Source organism: Nyctibius grandis, chromosome 30 (assembly GCF_013368605.1).
Source record: "Nyctibius grandis isolate bNycGra1 chromosome 30, bNycGra1.pri, whole genome shotgun sequence".
NCBI lineage: Eukaryota > Metazoa > Chordata > Aves > Nyctibiiformes > Nyctibiidae > Nyctibius > Nyctibius grandis.
In genome coordinates, this window is record NC_090687.1 from 2,317,211 (window position 1) to 2,340,339 (window position 23,129).

At 49.0% G+C, this 23,129-nt stretch overlaps 2 protein-coding genes across 3 annotated transcripts in view; one reads left to right on the forward strand and one right to left on the reverse strand.

Annotated features, from left to right (window-relative positions):
• The window catches only part of DNAAF8 (dynein axonemal assembly factor 8), a 91,596-nt gene extending 86,960 nt beyond the window's left edge, over positions 1–4,636 (reverse strand). Inside the window, exons 1-3 of the mRNA XM_068420236.1 lie at positions 4,578–4,636; positions 3,961–4,059; positions 2,695–2,854 (exon numbers count right to left, since the gene is read on the reverse strand). Of these exons, the coding sequence (XP_068276337.1) occupies positions 2,695–2,841 (147 nt within the window). The 5' untranslated portion in view covers positions 2,842–2,854; positions 3,961–4,059; positions 4,578–4,636. The remainder of the gene's footprint in view (positions 1–2,694; positions 2,855–3,960; positions 4,060–4,577) is intronic.
• A 335-nt stretch (positions 4,637–4,971) lies between these two features.
• Positions 4,972–21,807, forward strand: ANKS3 (ankyrin repeat and sterile alpha motif domain containing 3). Of its 2 annotated transcripts, XM_068420099.1 has the most exons (18): positions 4,972–5,015; positions 7,271–7,371; positions 7,512–7,687; positions 8,433–8,631; positions 8,835–8,956; positions 9,685–9,766; positions 10,443–10,578; positions 10,893–11,051; positions 12,194–12,319; positions 13,172–13,284; positions 14,115–14,282; positions 14,804–14,928; positions 15,194–15,335; positions 15,920–16,092; positions 17,358–17,473; positions 18,369–18,452; positions 18,962–19,047; positions 19,288–21,807. In XM_068420099.1, exons 3-17 carry the CDS (start codon positions 7,518–7,520, stop codon positions 19,033–19,035), a joined length of 1,989 nt encoding a protein of 662 aa, XP_068276200.1. In that variant the 5' UTR covers positions 4,972–5,015; positions 7,271–7,371; positions 7,512–7,517; the 3' UTR covers positions 19,036–19,047; positions 19,288–21,807. The 2 variants fall into 2 exon arrangements, 1 of the variants encoding a protein (XP_068276200.1); XR_011049840.1 differs by lacking the exons at positions 18,369–18,452; positions 18,962–19,047; positions 19,288–21,807 and adding an exon at positions 17,112–17,267 and having other exon boundaries at positions 17,358–17,431.
• Positions 21,808–23,129: the final 1,322 nt, after the last annotated feature.

The following is a 23,129-nucleotide window of genomic DNA, read 5'->3' on the forward strand; positions in this document are numbered from 1 at the left end:
CAAATCCTATGTTGTCACTGCCTGACTGAAGTTCAGAGACAATAGTTTTTTCTGCAGTCACTTCTTTACTAGACAGTCTGATAGCCCAACACTCTGGAACCCAGGCTGTCTTACAGTGGCCTAACATTTGAGCAAGCTACAATTGTAAAAACCACATAAAACATTGAATGACTATGCAGGTTGATAACTAACATCCCTTTGAGCAAAACAATGACAAGAGCGGGCAAGTTCTCTAACTCCCAAGTGATTCTTTGCACTACCTCATTCACCCTCACAGAGCAGCAGGAGCAGGGCTGCTCCCTAAGGGAAGGGGAGCTGGGAGGGGAAGCACATAACTGGAAAGGCAAGAGCCTCGCCAGGCAAAGCCCAGCCCCACAGTACCCAAGAGGAGTAAGCAGGACAAACCAGAGGTAGTGACCAGGCTGAGCCAAGAATCCACATCATAAGGCAATATTGTGGTGATGAGGCAGGTCAGAGATCAAGCCTGAAAGTCAATTCATGGGTAAAAATCTGGATCAAGCAGGACCATAGCTAGAAACCACTATTCCCCTAACATAGCTCAGACCAAGAGTAAAGGCCCAGAGCTGAGCTTAAATAGAGCTGCTGGGTGTGTGGGTGGGAGCCCCAGCTGAGGCTGAGCAGGGCCATGATGGCTTATTACTGCAATCAGGACCCTGCCATTCACTATTCAGAATGCAAAGGAGTATCTATATTTGGTTGGACAGAGTTGAAATAGCTTTGAAAACCTCTTTTCTGAACATAAGATATGCATTTGAGATGAGTACTTATGCAGAGACACCAAAGTGAAATGAAGCACCTCCTCAGCAGTCAGGACACAGATTTCCTGCTTGTCCCTTTGCTCTGCCAGTGTACATTTTCGGTAACTCCCACTGTGGAGAATTCTCTCTGTCTGGCGTAACTAATTTTTCTTAACATGAAGCAAATTGCAACAGAACTTCTTTCCTCTTACTAAATTGCATATCAGGGTAATGAAAGTACTTCAGGGCATAAAACATTTGTCAGTGCCATTTTCGAATGTGGGAGCACAGCACATGGAGGTTACAGATCTCAGATGCATAAACGTATCTTCACACAAGTGGAGACTGCTCGGACAAGGGTGCAGCACGGAAACTGCAGGCTACTGTTTCACATTAAGCAGGAGAGGGATTATACAACCAGATCTTTAGAATGCAAATTCAGGGTAGCATGTAAGTGCCAAATAGATTGCCTCAGTTCCTTCAGCAGGAAATTTTTTCCACATGTAATAGAAACAGAGAATTTGTAGATTTTTTATAAGTAAAAAAATGTTCAACATGATTTAGAGTTATAGAATAGTATTTGGCACCAAAGTAGAAAGCTATCTCTCTGTCTTAACCTTATTGTACACTTACACAACAAGAATACCTAAAAATAACTCTGAGTGTTGGGTCTTAATCTATACTATACAGACACATATTAAAATGCAATAGTTGTTTTAAATAACTAAAACAGAATGTGGGTAGAGGGGAACTGAGAAACAATGAGGCAATGTAACTTGTCCAACATGTCAGTGATAGTGCCAGGCACAGAAAACAAGTCATGGAATCTGTATCAACACTTTATCCACTAGATCACACTGCTTCGATGGTTGATTAATAAGAAGTAATCAATGCCCCATGGAGGCATTTCTGGCTCCTTCACTGCTCACAAGACTCCCTTTGTATCATTAAGGGCCACACTAAGTCAGAACAAAATATATCCTTTAAGTGTTCAGAAATATTTTTTCCATGTTTATACATGTTTGAAAATTAACAAAATATTCTGATTTGGACTAAAGGCCACTAATAATCGAGTCTTGAGCCACACTATCACCTTGGAAAAGTCAATGCCAGAGCTAGCATCTTGGACTAGAGAGGCAGGCACTTTTATTACTTCCTTCAGACTGTTGCTGTCCTGTGAACAGAGATCTTCAGCAGCCAAGAGGCAGCCTGTCCCAGACACTAAGACCCACCAAGTAAAAAAGCTGTAACGGTGAAGAACACTGCACAGCCTCGATCAATCTTATGCTTTATATTAAAAGGTTAGTGGCATCATGCTGCTTTGCTGGTAGAACTGAAGCACAAAAAGGCAACATGGCTTGCGGAGAATTACAGGCAGGGAAAAAAGCAGAACCCAGGATTGATATATCTGCCAAATGCGTTTTCCAGTGGACCACGAAGCCTTCAGGAATATCACTGTCCTGTGATCCTCATACATAGAAAAACACACTAACAGGCCTACTGTCTGGCAAGTACATTATTGGAATGAATAGCATAATACTCTCTAGAATAAAACCTTATCATTTCATTTCAATCAGCAGTATGCTTCTTTCATACTGTCTTTTTGACTGAACAAACTAAGAAGAAATGCGGGCTCATTCTGCGAGATGCCCACTACCCTCCTCTTCCCAACCTAGAAACACTTATTGTCTGCGGAAATTAGTCCCATTTTCAGGTTCCAAAGAATACAGCGAGACAAGATGGCAATTACACTTGACAATCAGAGATAATCCAGAAGGCTGTGGATTCAGGCACAGTGTTACAATAGTCAGAACAGGCTGCCCATCCAGGACACCAGAGTAGCTACTCAGAAACGCCTGGCTAAGGTGACCTTCTCTTGCTTTTGAGAGCTTTTTCTAAAAGACAGTGAGAAAGAAAGGCAGGTTCCAGTGCTTACTGTGGAGGTGTCAGAGTCCAGAGATGGGAGCTGATCTTTGACTGCAGCAAGTATGGCTCCCCATTGAAATGTTCTGTTACTCTGAACAGGAGCTGCAGGAGGCTCAGATGGATGCTCCGTATCCTCGCTTTGCCCTTCTGAGGCCATTCCAACAGTTTCCCTTCAATCAAATGAAAGATGAGCTTAAGTACACCTCATGAAAGAACTCAAGGGATAACATCAGTACAAAGCAAGAAGAAAGCATGTGCACTCAGGGTCAGCATAATTCTCAGCGCTCCCAGGGTTTTCACTGTCAGCAGTGAACGATAAAATCTGCATTTTTGGAGTCATTCCTTCCCACCTGAGTTTAGAGGGCTGAGTGCTTTCTGCCCTGCTCACCATGTACACTCATAATTGGGGCCACATGAGAAGCAGTTTAGCATTTTTTAAAGCATTTTTATAAAGCATTTACAAAGCATTTTTCGGGATTCTTAGCCAGACTGACTTGTAACTGTGTTCTCAGAAAAGCATGTTCACGCTGCCTGCACAGAGAGAGGAAACGCAGCGAAGGCAAGGCTGACACCTCTGCTCTCAGCTGGTTTTTACTCCTCTTCCCTATTTCTCTCACGTTCCCCTCCTCACTGCTCAAATGATAGACAGAATGATTTATGTTTGCCTTTTTTCACTGGATTTGTATAAAAATAGTTGGGAGTAGGCACACTCTTGGATTTTGACCTCTCAAAGTGTTTATAAAGTGGACTCTTTCCTCATGCATTCCTTGATGTATGAGGAGTCAAGACAACACAGTAGGGACTATCGCTGTACTAACAAGTTAGATAATTAACCTCACGGAAAACCTTTGCTTTTTAAATTTTATGCTACAATTGCGTGGTTTCCTGGGGAATCAAACGTGAGAGTAAATAATTTCTGTTTGGCAGGAAAGGTTAAAAGGTTTGTGACTGTTGTTCAGTACTGAAATAACTGTTCATACGATCACACTGTCACTATTATTTGCATTGGCACGGACCGATAACGCTCCTCTAAACATAAAGTGAAACACATCTCATGCCCCGGGAAGTTTACAACTTGCAAAGCGCCTTCGCAAATACTTCATATGGCACATCCATACAGTGGTGGCTTTGTTCGTGCGAGACAACCCCTGAACTGGACTTAGGTAAAATGGTGGGAAATCCCCAAGGCTGGAGTACAACCCTCCGACAGTCAGCAGAGGTTGCTAAGGGCAAGAGGAGTCCCGTGGGGATAAAAACAAACTGCCAAACCGCCTACCGTGGCGCTGACAACTTGAGAGAAGGGCAGTGTCCCCAGGTTAACGATGTTATACAGGATCTGACTTATCAGTCATCTTCTCTGGGAGCAGGCAGTACTCTACGTTTAAAACAAAGTGCAGACTTGTTAGCTGTAACACAACAGGCACTTTCTGGAGAGCTTGGGCCAATTGAGATGTGAAATCCTGAGCTTCCCCGTGTCACTAGAGCTGACGTTGCCTGCCACTTCCATCCCGAGAGCCTCGCCGGCTGCGCCGGCAGCGAGGGAGAAGCCGAGCAGACGCAGGCGACGGTGGGAAACAAACCTTCGCTTCGGGGCGGTATCCGCGGGCACGCAGCCCGCCGCAGCTCCGGGGATGAGCTATGCGCTGCCCGCAGCACCCGCCACACCGCCCCGCCGCGGCCCGGCCCCCGCCGTGCCACCCGCCCGCCCTCAGGGCGCCGCCTCACGGACCCCCCTCACGGACCCCCCTCCCAACCGCCAAAACGGCGGCCCGGGCGGCGCATGCGCACCTGCGCCAGCGCACCCCTGTCGCCATGGCAACGCGGCCAACGGCTGCCCGCGCTCCCGGCCCGCCGCCGCTCCCCCGCGCCGCCCCTTCCCCTCACAGCACCCACTCGGGCGCCTCCGAGCCGCGGCCTGCGGTCCTGGCAGCGGGGTAAAGCGACACGACGTGACTTATAAGATGAAGAAAAAAAAGAAAAAAACAAACAGAAGGGGCCAGTCAGCAACAAGTCAGCTCTGGGACCTCCGCGACACCGCTCCGCCCGCCCGTATCGCTTCTGGTATTTTTAATTTCCCCTCCCCGTACCTCAGCCACCGGTCGGATCCACCCCGCCTGCCAGAACCGCCCGCCTTCCCGTCGATCCCGAATCCCATTGGCTGCCCTTCGCTCCGCCCCCTCGCAGAGGCACTTTATATTGGCCCAGCGCCACAAGGGGGCGGAGCTTCTTATTCCGCCGCGGAGGCTCCTGGGCTTTGTAGTCCGAGGGTTCCCAGCATTCCTTGCGCGGGCGGGGCGACTTCCGGTTAGCGGAGCTCACCGGGGTGTGCAGGTGAGGGGCGGCGGGGGCCGGTGGCGGGTCGGGCCGGTGGCTGTTCTCCGGTGACTCTGGGGAGGGTCGTCTTGTAGGGTGGTCCCCGGTCTCGGTGGGGCCATGGCCGGAGCGGTTCCAGTCTGTTAGCTGAAGTCTACCGGCCTACCCCGCCACAAGGCCGAAACTGCCTTCCTAGGAAGGCCTCAGGGGGAACTGCGGCTCGGCTCGGTGCAGGGGTAACGTGCGATTGGAGCCTGCCCGGCACCGAGCCCCGGGGACTGTGGTGTCCGGCTGCCTGGAGTGCTGTGCTCTGTATTTGATGTATTTGAAGGCTGTTATTGCACGTCCCCTCCAGGCGTCTTCTCTTTAGACCAAGCAACCTTGATTTCATTCCACCCAGTCTTTTCCTTTCACTCCTTAGGGCTCTGATCCCTTTGTTGTTCTCCTGAAGATTCTGTTCAACTGTCCTCTGTATTTTCTCAGGTGCTTGCACAGCTGACATCATGCTCCAGTTCAGGCTGGGGTGAAATCTGAGATTAAAAAAGCAAAAAAAAATAAAAAAGAAAGACTTGGGCTGTTAAAGCACAGAGCAGGTGGTAGAAATGAGGCTGAGAGTCTTGGCTGTGGATCAACTTGCCAAAGTTGTGTTGGTAACTAGTACCTGATGTGGGCTGGTTCTGACAAAGACCAAACATCTATGGCTTTTATAGTTAATGTATCCAATTAACAGGGAGGTCTGCAGGGAGAACAGTGAGTTTCACTTTCATCTGAATGTGCTTCTACAAACTGTCCTGGATTTTACCTCCTTTAACTGTGAACGTGCCTTTTTTGCCTTCCAGGGGCAGCTTTAACCTGTTGTAGTGACAGACATTCCTACCTTTCCCCCTTATGATCTACTTAAATACACTTATATCTCTTTGTATTTTGATCGTGAGGTTTTTCAGGTCTTTCATTTGTGTTCTGCCCTACGTATTCTTGCCTGAGGCCTCTGGGTTGCCAGTGTAAAACAAATTGCTGCTATTAGGTGAAATCGGAGCTTTTGCGGGTGTCTTAAGAAAGGAATCATTTATTACCAGCACACGTTGATTAGGTAGAATGGACGGTGCTTTTGTAGTCCTAACAAACTGAAGAAGGAGGAGTGGAAAAAAAGCAAGGTGTGGGAGAAAAGATCCAGATGGGGAGTGAAGAGGTAGGAATTAAAGGTGTTTTGCTTATGTTATAAGACAAGGGGCTGGTGCTTGCAAGACAAAGACTCCCAGTTCTTTAGAAAATATAAGTATGGCTTTGAAATGTTACAGCTGAGGCAACCTAAAGAGCAACTGCCGCTGAAAAGCGTGTTCCTGCTCTCTTGTACTCTTCACCAATGCTAAATCTGGCATTTGCATGACCCCAGAATGAGTCAGTCTGAGGAATTAAACTGGCAAGAAATTATCAGGAAAAAGAAAGAATACTTTCTGTTGGCTTAGCTGCCCAGAATAATATGTAGTGGGACCAGGCAAACCCCAGCAGTGCTGCATGGTGGGTGATGAGAGGGAAGTGCTTGCCATTGGATTGACTTGGATGTAGCCTGAAGCTGCAGCTGAAGACCTCAGATGATAGATGCAGCTGTGTCCAACAGCTTTTCATGAGGCGCCAAACAAGAACACTCTCCTGTGAGTGGTTAAAATGATTAATAAGCAATTGCTCCCTGAGGCTAGGGATGGGAAATAAACCTTTCAGACAGTCATGAAGCTGTACTAGCTTTGTAATTAAGTTCCTGTCTGCAGGACGGTGGACATGCTCAGATAATGAATGGGCAGGTGCACTGCTGCTCGGGGTGTTCCGGCAATTTCCAAGATTCACAGAGACAGGACTAGGCTGCTTCTGAAGTGCTGAGACAATCTAATGACATAATGAAGTGTGCGCCCTATTCAGGTGATATTAACTACTTTTGAGAGCAGTGGACAGTTGTCATTATTAATGACCATGTCTTAATTTAAGTGGGGTCATCCTGTAATATAAGACAGATGGAGAGACACCAGGAACATCTGACACATGAATTTTTAATTCTCTCTGAATTATAAAGCACGCAGACCAAGAATTACATCCTTTTGTATAACACTAAGCATGCCATCAGCACTTAAATAGGTTTTTAGTCTTCTCTTGACAAGGGTATCCAAAGCTGCCTTAGGCATGTTTTAATTAGAAAGGGAGGAAATAAAGCCAGCGCTTCTGAAGTCTTAAAATGAAATTTGAAAGATGTTTTTCAGCATTACTGGCTTTTATTTTTCCAGTGTATTCAAATCCCGGAGCCCACTGCAGCAAGAAAGAACTGCCGGCAAAAACTCCTCAGCAAGTCTTGCTGCTTCAGGCTAAGGAGGCGACCAAAGCAGAGGTAGGAATTTGAAATGCTTTGCCTCGGAGATGCCCTCACCTTCCGTGGCCCCTTGGAGCTGTAGCACCAGTGGGTGATGCCGTGTTCTAGAGGAAATGGAGATCAGCAGCTGAAAGTTCTGCTCTGCTTTGGTTACTCAGGGTGGGATGTCGGAGCTGAGTGATGAGGCCAGTGAGTCGGAGCTGCTGAGCCGCAGCCTTTCCATGTGGCACGGGGTCGGTCAGATGATCTGTCGGGAAGAGCTGGACGTTCCCCTGGACTTGCATACGGCCTCCTCCGTCGGCCAGTATGAAGTGGTGCAGGAGTGTATTCAGCGGTGAGGAGGGGCTGGGGAGGGTGCATGTCTATGGTTACTTACTGCCATGTAGGGGTTTTCACTGGCTGCTGTACGGGTCGGTCTAACGTTGCAGCGGGGGCACATCACTGGAACTCCTGACGGGTTCTTAATAGAATCACAGAATCGTTTTGGTTGGAAAGGACCTTTAAGATCACCAAGTCCAACCGTTAACCCAGCACTGCCAAGCCCACCTCTAAACCATGTCCCTAAGCACCACATCTACACATCTTTTAGATCCCTCCAGGGATGGGGACTCCACCACTGCCCTGAGCAGCCTGTTCCAGTGCTTGACAACCCTTTCTGTGAAGAAATTGTCCCCGATCTCCAATCTAAATCTCCGCTGGCACAACTTGAGGCCATTTCCTCTTGTCCTATCATTTGTTACTTGGGAGAAGAGACTAACACCTGCCTCGCTACACCCTCCTTTCAGGTAGTTGTAGAGAGTGATAAGGTCTCCCCTCAGCCTTATTTTCTCTAGACTAAACACCCCCAGTTCACTTAAGCACAAAGTTTCAAGGGAAGAGTCTGCTGATAAAAATTATCTCCTTAGTGATTTGGTGGAAGTTGTTCTCGAGCTGGTAGGAATTCCCCTGCAGGCTTCAGTGCTAGAATTTTTTTCAACCTTCTTTCAATACAGTGATGGTAGCAAGAGGCTGCAGGAACCTACTGTGATCTACAGCTCCAGGACAGTAGTTCAGCTGAATTTTTTCTCTCTGTTATTTAGTGGAGATCTGGATTTAAATAAGAGGAATTGTGGTGGCTGGACTCCACTGATGTACGCCTCCTACATTGGCCACGACACCATTGTGCACCTGCTGCTGGAAGCGGGAGTGAATGTGAACATCCCAACACCAGAAGGGCAGACGCCGCTCATGCTGGCCTCCAGCTGTGGAAATGAAAGTGTTGCTTACTTTCTTCTGCAGGTGTGTATCCCATAATAAATAAAGCCACACTACATGGTTTAAATTCTCCACCAGTTGCAACCAAAGCGTGCAATTTATGTTCTGTTGTGAGTTCAGCTTCCTGACAGGGATTTAAGCTCTCTTGGCATCACAGCACAGAGAGGCAATGGCTAAGAGACCCAGCAGAGGGGGTGCAGTAAAGAACATTCTCTGTTCTCTTGAAGCAAGGCGCAGAGCTGGAGATGAAGGACATTCATGGTTGGACTGCCTTATTTCACTGCACCAGCGCTGGACATCAGCAGATGGTCAAGTTCTTACTGGACAATGGGGCAAATGCCAACTGCAAGTAAGGAGGAATCTGTCATTTCATTTCTCAAAAGATCCCTCTTATTTCAGGTCTGGAAGCAGCAGCTGGCTTATGAACACATTCAGACATGGACAGGGAGAAGATGCCTGCTCTTGTCTTCTTGTACCTTAAGAAGCATGGCACACTCTAATACAAGGACAGGTGACCTGCAGACTGAACAGTGAAGTCTGCCCGTGTTGTCACTGTTTATTTAACTACGATCATGAGAAATTAGATTTACAACTTGTTTAATTTTGGGTTACACTCTGAAAGCAAGCAGGTGCAATGCCTTCTGAACTCAAGTGCACTTTGCAAGTCTTTATGTTGAATTTTCTGTGTATTTGGAGTTCCATTTGGTTTTCTGAAGTGTGTGGTGCATTCCCGTGCCTTGGGAACTGCCTGTAGATTTCTGCATATTGAATTGCCTGAGGTCAACAAGAGGTTCTTGCTTTGTTAGCTCCTGCAAAACGGAATTTGGTACTGAAAGGCAAATCTGCAACTGGAAGAGTAATCTGTTGCTGTGCAGCCAGTAGACTAACAGTTACTGAAGCTCTGCTGGGAGTTTTACTGAGCTAGACCAGAGTGCAGTAGAACAGCCAATACATGGTCCAGTTTGTGATCAGCTGAGGGTAGAGGCTAGAGGTTCCCTGTTAGGGTATGGCAAGGACTGCACCATATTTTAGCTTTGATTATTCCGGTCCATGTGCGCGTGTTTGTTTTCTCTCTAGGGAGCCAGTGTATGGATATACGCCTCTGATGGAAGCAGCTGCTTCTGGCCATGAGATAATTGTTCAGTACCTTCTCAATCACGTAAGTGTCTAGACAGTTCTCTGTAAAGCTGAAAATCTGTGGTTCCAGCCCTCAGCAAGGACGAACCACAAGTTTGACACCAGACTTTTTACAGTGTTACGTTTGATCCTTGATGACTGTGGTCTCTGAAGCCCCAGACTTCCAGGACTGTTCTCAAAGTATCTGATTTCTGAAGGCTAGTGCTCTGATTTTACACTGGCCTTGTACAAGTAGGAGTGAGGTCTAACTGTCTAGATTTAACTGAGTAATGACTGAATTAGAGAACATGTAATGCGGTAATCTCCATATTGTTTACAGGCTTGCATGCTTGGGCTAGTGGGCATCTTCTGCTTCCAAAAGCTTACGAGCGTGCATCTCTTGATATTAAACAATTTGGTTTTAATATCCTATTTAACTGATCCAGCTTAATTCCAGAAGGAGGCAGCAACGCAAAACATTTTTCACATAAAACAAACTAGTTCCCTGTGGCAATGCACAGTCCCTTGGCATTCAGGGACTGGGGAGACTGTGGATAGTTAGAAAGGCAAAAAGGTATTAGTGGAGCTTGAACTGTCTGTCAAAGGTGAGACTACTTCTGATGGGCTTGGAGGAACTAAGACAATTCTTTGGCTCCCTTGAATTTCTGTTGCTAGTGCTCTCTGCTGTGTACATTTTAAACGTGTCTTTTTTTCTATAGGGAGTGAGGGCAGATGTCAGAGACAACACTGGAGCCACGGCACGGACACTGGCCATGAAGTATGGACATACAAAGATTGTGGGGCTGATAGATTTGCATGCAGCCCCAGTGCCCAAGGTCTTCTGCAGGGGTCCAGGTAACAGAGGTGTTTTAGCTCGTTCATTTTAAGGTAGAACCTGAAGAGAGGTGCTTGATATTTTGAAAGTATGTTACTCTGTGTATGGGGTAGTAGTAGCTAGTCTGTCCTGGCAATTCCAGCGTTTCTGAGGATGGAAGAGGATTAGATCCAACAATTTTTTGTCTGCTGGCCCTTTTCTGACCTAGTTAAGCTGCTTCACCCTCCCTCTTTTAACATTTCCTTTTTATTTTCCACTGCGTTTATAGGACCAGTAGCAAATAAAGTAGGTAAACGAATTACTATGCTGCTAACAATCTTTATTTGAACTGTAGGAAAATATGAAGAGCTGAGTTCCTCGGATGAATCATGTTCTGCTCCCCAGAGACAGAGACCTGTTCGTAGGACCAAGGGTCCCAGCATCCATGATGGGCCCCAGGCTTTGGCTAAGATAACAGCGGTTGGAATCGGGGGAAAGAAGCAGTCTCGCTATGGTGAGAATAGTTAAAGCCTAATTGAGAGGCCTTTGAGGTCTCTCAGATGCTTTGCAGCTGTTTCTGTGCCAACATTTTTTTCTTTTGATTTGGGATTCACGTGTGGGTTGTACAGAAACAGAGAGCACCATCATACAAAGCTATCCAGTCTCTGGTTTAAAAAGAAAGCCCTGTGAACAATCTTCTTGGGGCTGGATATTGATGAGTGGAACATTTCTGTGGAACAAACACTGTCTTACCTCAATTACTGTTCCCCTGACTCTTGAGAACAGTCCAGCTTCCCTTTTTGAGGTAGGCTCAGAAGTTTGAGAACCTGTCTCGAGCTGATGACAGAGGATGTGGTCACACAGGTGAAGCAATCATTGATCATGAAAGTGAGCTCCCTTCTCCTAGACCTGTCAGTTTTGTCTTCCCTGATGCTTGTAATGCTACTAAAAATGAGATTATAAAACCCTTACAATAGGCCAACAGAAAGATCATCCCAGTTTGGACATCAACCACTGGGTGCAGGGTTATGAGTTTGGTTTTCTTGTGTGTGCCAGAGCCATAAGTGTTTCTCAGGCTGAACACCTAGTTGGCTAGGATAGCCAAGAATACAGACTTAAAACCATGTTCAAAGTTCAGTTCATCCTCTTAATACAGATAAATGCTATCCCACGGGCAGTGGCTGTATTGGAATGATGCTGTTAGCTTCTGAAATGATAGTGGGATGCTGCTGGTGTTTTAAAATGGATGGAGAGGGGTTGGTTTTACAGGGTGTGTTTGGCCAGAGATGGGACATAGCTGGCACCTTGCTCTCTTAAGCAGATGTTTTTCCCTTTTGATAGTTTGGGTGTGAAGAGGAGAGGATATGCTGAAAGCTGCTATTTAAGGTGCCTCTCTGCTGTGAGGCTGTTTCCTCTGACTTTTTTCAATGCAACCATCTACATCAAGTACAGCTGATGTGTGCTTGTGTGAGGGAGGCTGTAGGCATGTGCATTTCTCAGTTCTTCTCTGTGCTTTTGGGAATGGAACCTGCTAGTTGAGAAGACAGTCTCTTATTTTGATTATTCTCAAGTCCCTGAGTGGTTGCTTTTCCTACTGGAGCCTTCCTGGTACTTGCATCCTGATCTTTATTGGTTCTCCCTTCCTCTTGCACACAGAGCAGGTCCCTCCCCAGGGCTACCTTACCTTCAATGATGATGGCAGCTGTGAAGCAGGTGATATCCGGAACCGGGACGTTACCTCTCCAATTAATGAGCAGGATGTGGAGAGCAGCAGCAGCAGGGGTAAGTCACTGTCTCAGAAAATAGTCTGGCTTGCAGTGCACACACCTGGATGTGAAACCAGCCCCTTGGCTTGCATGTTTCTTTCCCACTAAGATGTTGAGGATTGGAGTATCTCTCATGAGGAAAGGCTGAGAGCTGGGATGGTTTAGCCTACAGAAGAGAAAGCTCAGTGGGGATCTCATCAATCTGTACAAATAAAAGGTGTAAAGAAGATGGAGCAAGGCTGTTTTCAGTGGTGTCCAGTGACAGGACAAGAGGCACAAACTGAAAGACAGGAAGTTCCCCAGAGGTGGTGGGGTCTCCATGCTTGGAGATGCTCCTGGACATGGTCCTGGCAACCTGCTGTAGGTGACCCTGCTTGACCAGGGGTTTGGACAAGGTGACCTCCAGAGGTCCCTTCCAACCTCACCATTCTGTGGAGCAGCACAAAGGAAGGATCTATGGGCAGTTCCTAAATTAATAGTTCCTAAATGAATAGAGGATAACATGGCTCTGCATTGGCTCTGGGCTCAAGGAAAGGCCTTTCCTGAACTTTACTAAAGGAAGTGCAGGCTTGGTGGCAATAACCCACTTTTTCCACCCCATAACCAAGAGCCTCATGGAAGCACACATACTCGACCTTCCTGCTCTCTGTGGTACTAAATGGGCTTGGAGAAAGATTAGTGCCTGGGATCAGACACATGATATTTCTGTCTCGGAATCATCTTGTGTCACGAGTGCTGCACATGAAGCCTTGCTCTGGGTTTCTCCTTCCTTTACACCTCCAGCAGGTTTTGCTGGTGTTTGTGTAGCCAAAACAGTGCTGAGTGTAAGGAAGTTGAACCTCAAACTTTTTTGCATGTTCCTTTCCAGAGGATAATGTTTTCATCACCAACAACTTAACTGTCAGGAGCAGCAGCAGCAGCAGTGAATGCCTGACCAAAGCCCTGGGTGTCAGCAGTGAAGGCTCCTTGGAAAGCAATGAGGTGAGGTTTTCCATTTTCTCTTCTCTGCCTTCAGCTTGGCCAGTGCTGCCACCCTTCCACAGCCTGCTCCCCAGGAAGCTGTAGTACCAGGCTGGGTGAGGAAAGGTGGTATTACAGGGTTGAGAAAACAAATTTCCATATTTGAAGATTATGGATTAGCTTGTTTGATCTCCAACTAGTAGCCAACTCAGCACATTCACTCTAGAACAGGCTGTTGATGGCTAGTCAGTAATTTTAAGTTCTCTACTGGTTTTGAACTCTTTGCAAACTTCTGCCTAGGTGGTGGTCAAGAAAGGATGTGACTTGCTAGAGCTGGGTCACTCCTTGAGCTTGGCAACGCAGCAGGCAGTATAGTAGGATTTAGAGAAGCCCAGCAGTGCTCTGTTGGCATTTGTGAAGTACAGAAAGGGGAAGAGGTTGGAGGTTACTCTATAGTTCAAGACATAGCTGTGGGGCTGATGTACAGAAGGCTGATATAGCTGAACATGAGCAAAAGTCCTCTGTCTTGAGGAGCTTCTCACAGGTGGAATCTCAGTGCATTGTATTGGTTCAGGGAGGATTCAGCATTGCTCTTTGCTCTGGCATGTTGCTTCCTAAGCTAGGACTGCAAGAGCCTGATACACTCCATGGTACCAGGCTGCCATACTGGGAGTGACTTGACTCAGCCCTTCCTAATAAGGGCTTTGTTAGTCTTTGTTGCCTGTGTTTGTGGACCACTGCCTGGATTTAGAGCTTGGGAGTCTGCACTTATTTGCTGTAGGGATCCTGGCATCTTTGCATGATCATTCTTGACCTTTACATTTTGTGGGTTTTTTTTCTTTCTCTTTCAGGATTCTGACCATGCAAACAGTCCTCCTAGTCGGAAACAAGCCAAGAGCTTTAAGATCAAGCATCGCTACAGCAACAGTGATAGCCAGTGGACCCACTGCTCAGGGAAAGCTGGGGGTTCTAGTCAGCACCTAATCCTTCCTGAGCCCCCTGCCTACACAGGGCCCCAGGTAACTATGCACAGACTGTTGTCTCTGCAGTAATGCTGACCATGTCACTCTATCAAGCTTGGGAGGCTTTTCCAAGGTTGTCCAAGCAGCTTTCTTGGCCTTCTCACATAAAAGGGAAGTTGTCACCAAAACACCTTTGATTACAAAGCTCTGCCCAAACTTAAATGCTTGTGAAACAGCAATTTCTTGTGCAAATAACTGTCTGCTTAGGTGTTACTGTTGCTAGGAGGGGTATTCTAGAGCCACAGGTGTGCTACCAAACATGTCTGTGGTGGGGCCCGGGGTAGATGTTGCTGTGTCTTTCTTCTCTGTGCTTGCTACAAGAGGCAATGGCTGCAGCAGACAGGCCAGTCCTGTTGTGTGACAGCAGAGAAGGGCAGTTAAGCAGGGGAAGTCGTGACTGCTGCTAGAACCCAGGGAGGCATAACAGCAATGTGAGGAAGCAGATGTTTATGATGAAGAGGCATGGCAATGTTTTTGTTTGTGAGGGTATAAATAAGTTTGTTTTGTATGGGCTGCAGGACCTGGCAACGTTCCTTGAGCAGATTGGGTGCCTGAAGTATTTGCAAGTGTTTGAGGAGCAAGATGTTGACCTCCGGATCTTCCTGACCCTCACAGAGAGTGATCTGAAGGAAATAGGCATCACGTGAGTGACTGTAGCATAGTTGTCATCTTTTCTGTTACAAACCATGCACACAACCTGATCAGGGAAGTTCAGAGTAAATGCTTTTCTGTTCTGGCTGTCTTCTACACAATCTTGATATCCCCTAGTTCTTGGCTGCAACAGGCTCCTGGTTTTGGAGGTGCCTTGGAGGAACCAGGTGACTGCAGAGGTCCTCATGGCATCCCCTTGGGCCTAGGGACAGATGGTGCTGTGTTTGGTCCCTGACAGTTTGCCATTCTCCCACCAGTCTGTTTGGACCCAAGAGGAAGATGACTTCTGCCATTGCCCGGTGGCACAGCAACGCCCGGCCCCCCAGTGATGCCCTGGAGCTGGCCTACGCAGATCGGCTGGAGGCTGAGATGCAGGAGTTGGCCATTCAGCTGCACAAGGTAAGAAGTCTGCTGTGAGCTGCTCAATGCCTCATCACACTGCAGTAAATGATCAGTAGCATATTTTTATGTTGTGCCTTTAAAGGCCTGGGGTGAAGGAAAGGACCTAACTTTTAGGGGACACACTTGGTGTCACGTAGATCAGGTAACACCATAAATGCAGCTTATCCAGTCATCATCTGTGCTCCATGCTTGGGAAGCCTTTATGTCTCTGTTTGGCATCCACCTGAGAACTAAAAGGGTGAGTGGGAGGAATTGAACACTTTTTCACTAGTGTCATTTTTATGGTGAAGTTGTGCAGCCATTAGTGAACAGACTTCTGTTGATTTGGGAAATTGAGTATCTTTGCAAATGGAGAGGAAGAGGGAAATGTACTTGTGGGGCTGGTCTTGGTGTGGAGAGAGACTGCATTCAGTGTCCAAGGCTTACCCGGCTTCCTTTCCCACTGGGTTGGGCACAGTTTTGCAGGAACCCTCTGGCTGCCTAAGCCATTAAAACAGCAGGGACTCCAGGGGCGTGTTAGAGCAGGCACAGGAGTGATGTACAGCACTCCCAGCCTCATCCTCTGTCCTTCTCTGCTGTAGAGGTGTGAAGAGGTGGAGGTGATGAAGGGCCAGGTGTGCCAGGAGCAGAAGCTGCGTGCAGTGGCTGAGAGCTGTTTGATGGAGCGGGATGAGACCTGGAATGCTCTCCAGTGCCAGCTCCGAGAGGCACAGGCCATCACCAAGGATGCTGGAGTCCTACTGGATCAGATCAAGTAAGTCCTTCCCAGGAAATGGCACTGGGGCTACTGGGAAACGGGATTTGGGCCGTACAGAGATTAGAGGTCATATTGACAGTCTTACAGATGGTGCTTGGGGTGGGGCAGGAGAGCTCACCAGGCATCTGAACCCATTTTGGATCCTGCTGGACTTTCTCTAGTGGAAAGCCACAGCCACGGGAGCAGATGTGAAGCCTTAATCAGATGCACGAGCTATAAATGGCCTGACTTCTCAGAGATGCTGAGTGCTCCTGTTCCACCTGGAAGGTGAAGGCACTCAGCTCCTTTGGAACCAAAAGGCTAAGTGCTTTGTGCTTACATGAGACCCAGTGACCAGGTTATAACTTGGTGACAGGGTGAATGCAGGAAAAACTTTCTAGCTTCCAAATCATATCAAAGGACTCACAACATCTTGCCCTGACTAGCGAAGAATACTTTTCTTGCAACTCTTGACACCTAACAGAAAAACTTGCCTTGTTCATTCACACCACGCCTCTTTCTGTCTTCCCTCACCTCCTAATATATCTTCTGTTGCCTTTGTGGCAGTTTTCTCCCTGCCCAAGTTGGACTCCTGTCATGGGCCCTGTTCTGTCTGCTGATAGAACAGACACAACCTTGAAGGTGGCATTAATCCTACTGCTATAGTTCCTGGCCCACAGGGAAGGGGGCCTGCTCGCTACCAAGCCAGGGTGAACTGGGATTGGCTTCCAGGACAGCAGAGCAGTAGGCCCAGCTGTGAGGGGCGGAGCACTTTTTTCCCCCTGACTGAGGAGTTGAGGCCTTCTGATAGAAGGGTCCTGCCGAGCTCTGGGGATACACTGAGCTGATGGTGTGATGGTGTTAGCCAGAGAACTTTGTGTGCCTCTCTTGCTTTAACCTGATGCCTGTCCTGAGGTAGCTTCATTTGCCCGTTAGAAACCTTGGATCACGCTTGATTCTCATAGAGACTAGGCACAGCCCCTGCCTTGGGCTTTCTCCTGCTCACTCCGCCCCCTCCTTCTCTTCTCCCCCCGCAGCTCCTCTGTGGACAGGGGCAGAGATTGCTGTGGAGATGGGGCACAGTGGAGAGCGCCCTGAGCTTTATCTGGGGCACGTCTTCCTCTTCCTGGGAAGGAACAAGGAGCAGTTTGTAACCCAGGGCGTTAGATGCGGTCCCTCGGCACCCCAAGCAGGTACTTGCAGGATGTAGGAGCGCACAGACCGGCATGTTGTTCCAAGAAGTGTCCCTGTGCACTTCTGATGGGCTTTGTCTTGTTTGGCAGATGCTGTCAAGCAGAGCTGTCCTCCCGGCTAACCCCAGAGCAGGCGGTCGGCAGAGTGCTGGACACAAAGGTGCAGCTGGGAACCCGCGAGAGCAGGCGGCCTGGTGAGCGCCCGGGTGAGGAGGAGCTTATCAAACTGCACAGATGGGTGCAAGGGGTTGGTGAGCAGCAGGACACCCCAGAGCAAGCCACGTGCTTGTCTTTCATTGCTGAAAGGATGAAGTTAGAAGTGATTTGGAAACAAATGTGCAGCCAAACCCTTAAATGTAATGTAAAAATCATTTCTCGGGGAAAGCATTTAAAGCACTCAGGGCATTTGGACTTTGACTGCAGCAGAGTTTCTCAGCAACTTTTGATTCTTAACAAGTGGGAAGTTTTGGGGTCTGGCAGGTGTTTGTGGCTAAAAATGCAAAGCTGCAGCAGAGGCACCCAGTGGCAGCCCTGCTTCACAGGCGTGTGGCTTCCCCTTCCTGTGCTGTAGCGTGTGGGCACCTCGGGTGCGTTACTACACCGTGCACTAGGGCAAGGTCTGAGTCGGAAGCTGTGGTTGGTTCCCTAACCCAGTCTGGGGATTGTGCTGTTCAGTCTGTGGGGCAAACTGCTGTACATGGCTGGGCAGGCTTGGCCCACCAGCTCCTTAACACGAGGGGTTAGCAGATGGTCCTGCTGCCTGTGACACGCTTCCAGAGGTGTGCTCTTTGCTGCTTGTGTTTTAAAAGTGAGACAAGTAGAGATCCTGTTGGTTTCTGTCCACTACACTGAATCTCTTTGAGAGTCTCTTAATATATGACCCAGCTAGTATTAAAAAAAAAAAATAAAATTCCTAAGTGGTGGAATTGCCAGAAAAGCCCCTCAGTTTGTCACAGACAGTTCCAACTCTCTTCCCATGTGACTCGGACCCTCTAACTGGAGCTGCTTTGGGTGTGGATGCTTCACAGCAACACCAAACCATTGTCTCTGCTCTGTCACAAGAGCATGCAGATTGATTGAATGTGTTTCCTCCTCTTGCAGTGCTGGAAGGATGGCCACCTTCCTTGAAGTCTCTGAGCTTGCCTGAGCTGTCAGCTGTCCTAGAGGAGTGTGTGGGAGAAATGGGTAAGGTGGGGGAGGCCTCTGGGCACATGAAGTGGCTGTTGTGCTGGAGGGCAGGTGTGGCTGGGCAGGTTTTTGATGATTTGGCAGTGGTAGGTTGGAGGGACCTAACAATCCCCCCTCATCAGGGAAGTGCCCAGGCTCTGAAGTTGTGCTGGCATTTTCTTGTACTTAATAACACTGCAGATCGTGGGCTCTGCCTCGTCCTCTGCTGACAGGTCCAGCCTGAGAGAAGGGGGGTACGTGCCCCCTCTGCATCTCTCCTGCTCAGTGGTCAGAGCTACTTATGAAGTGGTTCCCAAAGCCTGTGTGCTGTTCTCCTGATGACAGGAACTCATCCCAGCAACAGGTAGTCAGAGAGTAGAGACACTCCTGTTTTCAGGGCACTGGAGCTGCGGGGGAAAAGGCAGCATGGAGGCAGGCAAACAGTGGCTGACTGCAGCCTGCAGCCTGGGCTTTACCGCTTGCTGGCCTCTTGCTAACACTGATTTTTCCTTTTGGTTTGTCCTCAGGAAAAGCTCTGCAGACTGTGACTCAAAACCTCCAAAGGCTCGAAGCCCCAGGGCAGAGCTGGCTAGAGCCATAACAAAGCAGGAGGGTGAGTGGGAACTAATGACAGCCAGAGAGGGCTGTGGCATTGAGGGGGGCATCGGTCCTTACAGCGAGTAACAATCTGCTGCGTGCACCCAGTGCTCGCTCACGGCCCGCACACTGAGGCTCTACTCTAGGTAGTCCTTATGTGTCCTCTGGTTGGTTTTCCCTTTAGAAAATCCTTAGTCCCCTTGTCCCTCTGCCCCACTGAAAGGGTGACTGTCCTCTTTTTTCCTGGTGGCTGCAGGAATACCGACGTCGGGTGACTGTTCCACCCGGAAGCTGAGTGTGCCTGGGAGAATGAGCGCGAGGGCCGTGCTGGCAGCACCGCAGCTCTGCGGAGAGTGCCACAGCAGCTGGTGGGTGCGTGGAGGAAGGTCTCGGCCATCAGAGAATGTGCCTGGGAGAATGAGGGACAGCAGAAGACAACAACCCAGCAGCTCTCTGGGCCTGACTGTCGTCTGGGTTCCCAGGGTCGCTGTTTTTCATAACAAAAGGTTAGGTTAAGAGGAGAAGCACCAAGCCCAAAAGGTTTATCTGCCTTAAGCTTCCTGCAGCCCTTGTCATTCAGGGCTGTGTGGTGTCACAAAGCTGACAGTTACCCCCAGCAATCAATTATCCTTTTACGTGTCGTATCCTCCCCAAGGCCTCTGACACTTGCCCTGGCCCCTTCTATGCCACATGGATCGCTCAGGAGCTGACCCAGAAAATGTACCTGAGGCAAGAAGGAAGGCAGGTCTGTTGTGGATGGGTAAAGTGAGCAGAGAACGTTTGGCTCATTGAGCTGCAGCAAAACTCACGCAGCCTTAATCTCTAGCAGGAATGTCGGCCCTGCTGCCATCCCAAAGCTGTGCTTCAAAACCTTTCCCTCCCACCAGCCCACGCTGGTTCGGTTCAAATTCTTGCCCCCCTCAGGGCTTGTTTGTGATCATGTTATTCAGTCCCAAAGAACTCGGTTTTGTGGTAAATGCTTTATGGCAGAGACTCTCAGTCTGGTTCGTCAGTGCCAAGATCCCAACGCTGACAGTGGTTGCAAGGCAGATGTTCCCCTGGAAGGACATGAGAGAGAAGGAAGAGCTCGAGGCTGCTCAGCCTCCCGTGCCTCTGGGAGGCAGCGGAGTGCCAAGGCAGGCAGAACAAGAACCGAGGGGTAGATCTGTCCCACGTGGGAGATGGGCAAAAGAAATCCCATCCCAGATGTAGCCGTGGTGCAAAGCTTTGGTCCTCAACCACTGCCTGCCTTCGGTTTCCGGGCTTTAGTGGTTGGAAATAGTTCTGCCAAGGCATTCTTGCGTTGGTGGGGTGGGTGTTCTCAAAGGGCAGACAACTGGTGCGGGAAGAGGCTGCCTCCCCAGAGAGCCTGCTCCATCTCTTGGAGCTGGGCAAGCAGCCACAAGGGCTCTGGTGACAGTTACGTTGATGTAAAATGGTTCCCAGTGTCTCTGTTCCTGTGTATTGCTGAGTCCTGTGAGGGAAAAACAAACCTGCAGGCTGTGAGTGATGGCCTTGATGAGTCTGGAAAATGTTCTTTTTGCTGGGAAGGGGAAGAAACTGTGTGTTCCTTCTGATTTTAACTTTTTTGGACATTGATCCCAGATGCCAAAACACAAAAATCCATTCTGGCTCCATCCTTTGAGCTAGTCACCCCCTCTGATCGGCTGCCTGGGACCACCTGTGTTTGGTACAGGTCACATCTCGGTTGAGTGTCCCACTGAACCGGTGTGTCGATGCTTCTGTGGGACAGTCCTGGGGCACCGAGGCAGGGATGGCCCCCTCTGGTGTGAACCTGCCCTGCTGGCAGCTTCTATGTGCTGGGCAGCGTGCTGGGCTGTGGGGTGCTGCTTTATACTCACGTTTAACTCTTAAACTTAACCTGGCACACTGTTTTTTCATCTTTAGCAAGTGACATGGGTGTATGCACATGGGCACCTGGTGCTAGCTGTGCAGCAGGCAGTGGGACAAGGCTGCAGGAATCTCACCCTGAAGAATTAGCTTTGATGAGGTGGAGCCAGTTCTCCTAAGGCGGCATCCCTGAAAGCTGCTCGGAGCATTGAGGCTGTGCTGGGAAGAGTATTTTGGGCTTTGTCCTTCATTCCCTGTTGCTGGAGGGATGGTGGGGAGTGCCAAGTTTGCACTGCCCTCTCCCTAGCCTTGGCCGTGTCTCTGGCTGCACAGGGTTGTCAGTGCTGTGTCCCTTGCAAGCCCAGACTTGAATTTAAGGCAAGATGTCGGTGGGGAAAGGGGAAAAGTTTTCATAGAAGCAAAAAAAACCACCAAAAACCCAAGTGAATGGGCCTGGGAGCAGCTGGAGAGCACGGGAAGCCCTGGCTCAGCAATGCCTTCAGAGCTGGGGAGGCTGTGCAGGAAAGTGGGTGGCTGGAAGGAGAGACTGCACAGATTGGGGCTGGCTTTGCTGGGTCGTAGGGTGGAAGAAAGGGGTTTTTTGAGGGGTAAGGTGGTACATCCAGTAGATTGTAATGCCTGGGGAAAGGGGGAGGTGAGAGATGCAGTGGTGTGTGCATGCAGGAAAAGGAGGGCCCCACAGAGAAGGTGCTGCAGGAGCCCAGGTGTAAAGGCTTAAAGGGGTGCTAGAGTGGCCCAACAGGGACACCAGGGAGGGGATTTTATAGAATAGTGTCTCCCTGAGGAGGCAATCCCTGAAATGGAGGACGTTAAACAGCACTCCTTGCTGAAAGGGAGTCTGGTGCTACCCTAAGGCAAGCTGTCCGAATAAAATAGTATTTGCTGACTTTGGATAAAATAATAAAACCTGAAAACCTCTTTCTGGTGTGTGGGTTTCTCTTGAGGGAGCTGGGGTTGCAGAATCATGAATAACCTCACTGGTTTATTTCAGGACAATCAGGAAAACATACGGTGCTTTCCAGCTTCCTCTCCCTGGTGGTCACAGGCAGAGGGCTCTGGGGCTGCCTTCTCCACAGCTTCCCAGCCCTGCCTGGCTCCCCTCGAAGGTGACACCCTTGCAGCACTCGCTGGGTAGGTGATGTGGGAATTCAGGTGGTCAGGCAGTGCCAGAGCTACAGAGGAAGAGTGTGCATAGATAACAAAGCGTGTGCTCCTCTGAGGGCTCAGCTCTTCCCTTCCTGGCTGGGCATTGCTGCTTTTGTCCCCAAGAGGTCCCGGCTGCCTGACAAAAGTCGTCTCTGCACTGATTCAGAAATGAGTTTAGGCCTTGTTGAGTTGTGTGCTGGTATTTTCCTCTCAGGATGAAGAACTGATTTTGTGCCCAGCTCTGGTCTGACACTCTTGTGAGCTGTTGGTGTGACCATGTTCTTCTAAACCTCCAGCCAAGCTCTGGTCTGTTGCTAGAGGCAGGCACGAGGGCACCCTTCAGCAGCTAGCACAAAAAAGTTTTAAATAGGGCAACATAAAACTCTTTCTGGTCAAAACTAAAGCTCCTGGTGTATCTCAACACAAATGAAGCTGACTTGGGGTTTGTGCTGGTGGGAGTGGAGCAGAGTCACTCTCAGATCTCTCTCATCCCTCAGTCCTGTTGTGTCCCACAGTGTGAAGTGTTTTATTTTGCTCCTTTCCTCCTTGTGATGGAATCCTACGGAGGGGAGCACGGTGCTGTCTGAGCCAGGGGCTCTGGGCACCTCTCTAATACCCCTGTAACTGGGAGTGTGTGTGCTCAGGGGTAAATCAGTGCCCTCACAGCCGCAGCCTGAGAGCTGTTCCCCTCCCTCGGAGCAGACAGAAGCAGCCTGCTCTGCTTGCTGAAAAATAAACGTTTATTTACATCTGAAAAGAGAGTTAATGTGTAAAACGGTCTCAGAGGGGTTACATCCATCCAGGAAACCTCCTGCCTGACTCTCCAGCCTTGAAGCCAGCTGCAGCTGAGCCTGGCACAGCCTCTTTCTGTGCTCAAGGCATCTGCAAGACGCTCTCCCCCCACCTGCATGCGCAGGGGGCTGGAGAGGGAGAGCCGCCTGTGTCCGCTGGCGTGCAGTGCAGAGCAGGAGCTGCTGTCTCCCTCCTGGAGTGGCCTTTTTTGCGAGGTGAAGCACTGCGTGGTGGGAACGACAGACTGGGCAGCACGTCTGTCCTGCTACTGAAGGTAAGAGCAAGGGG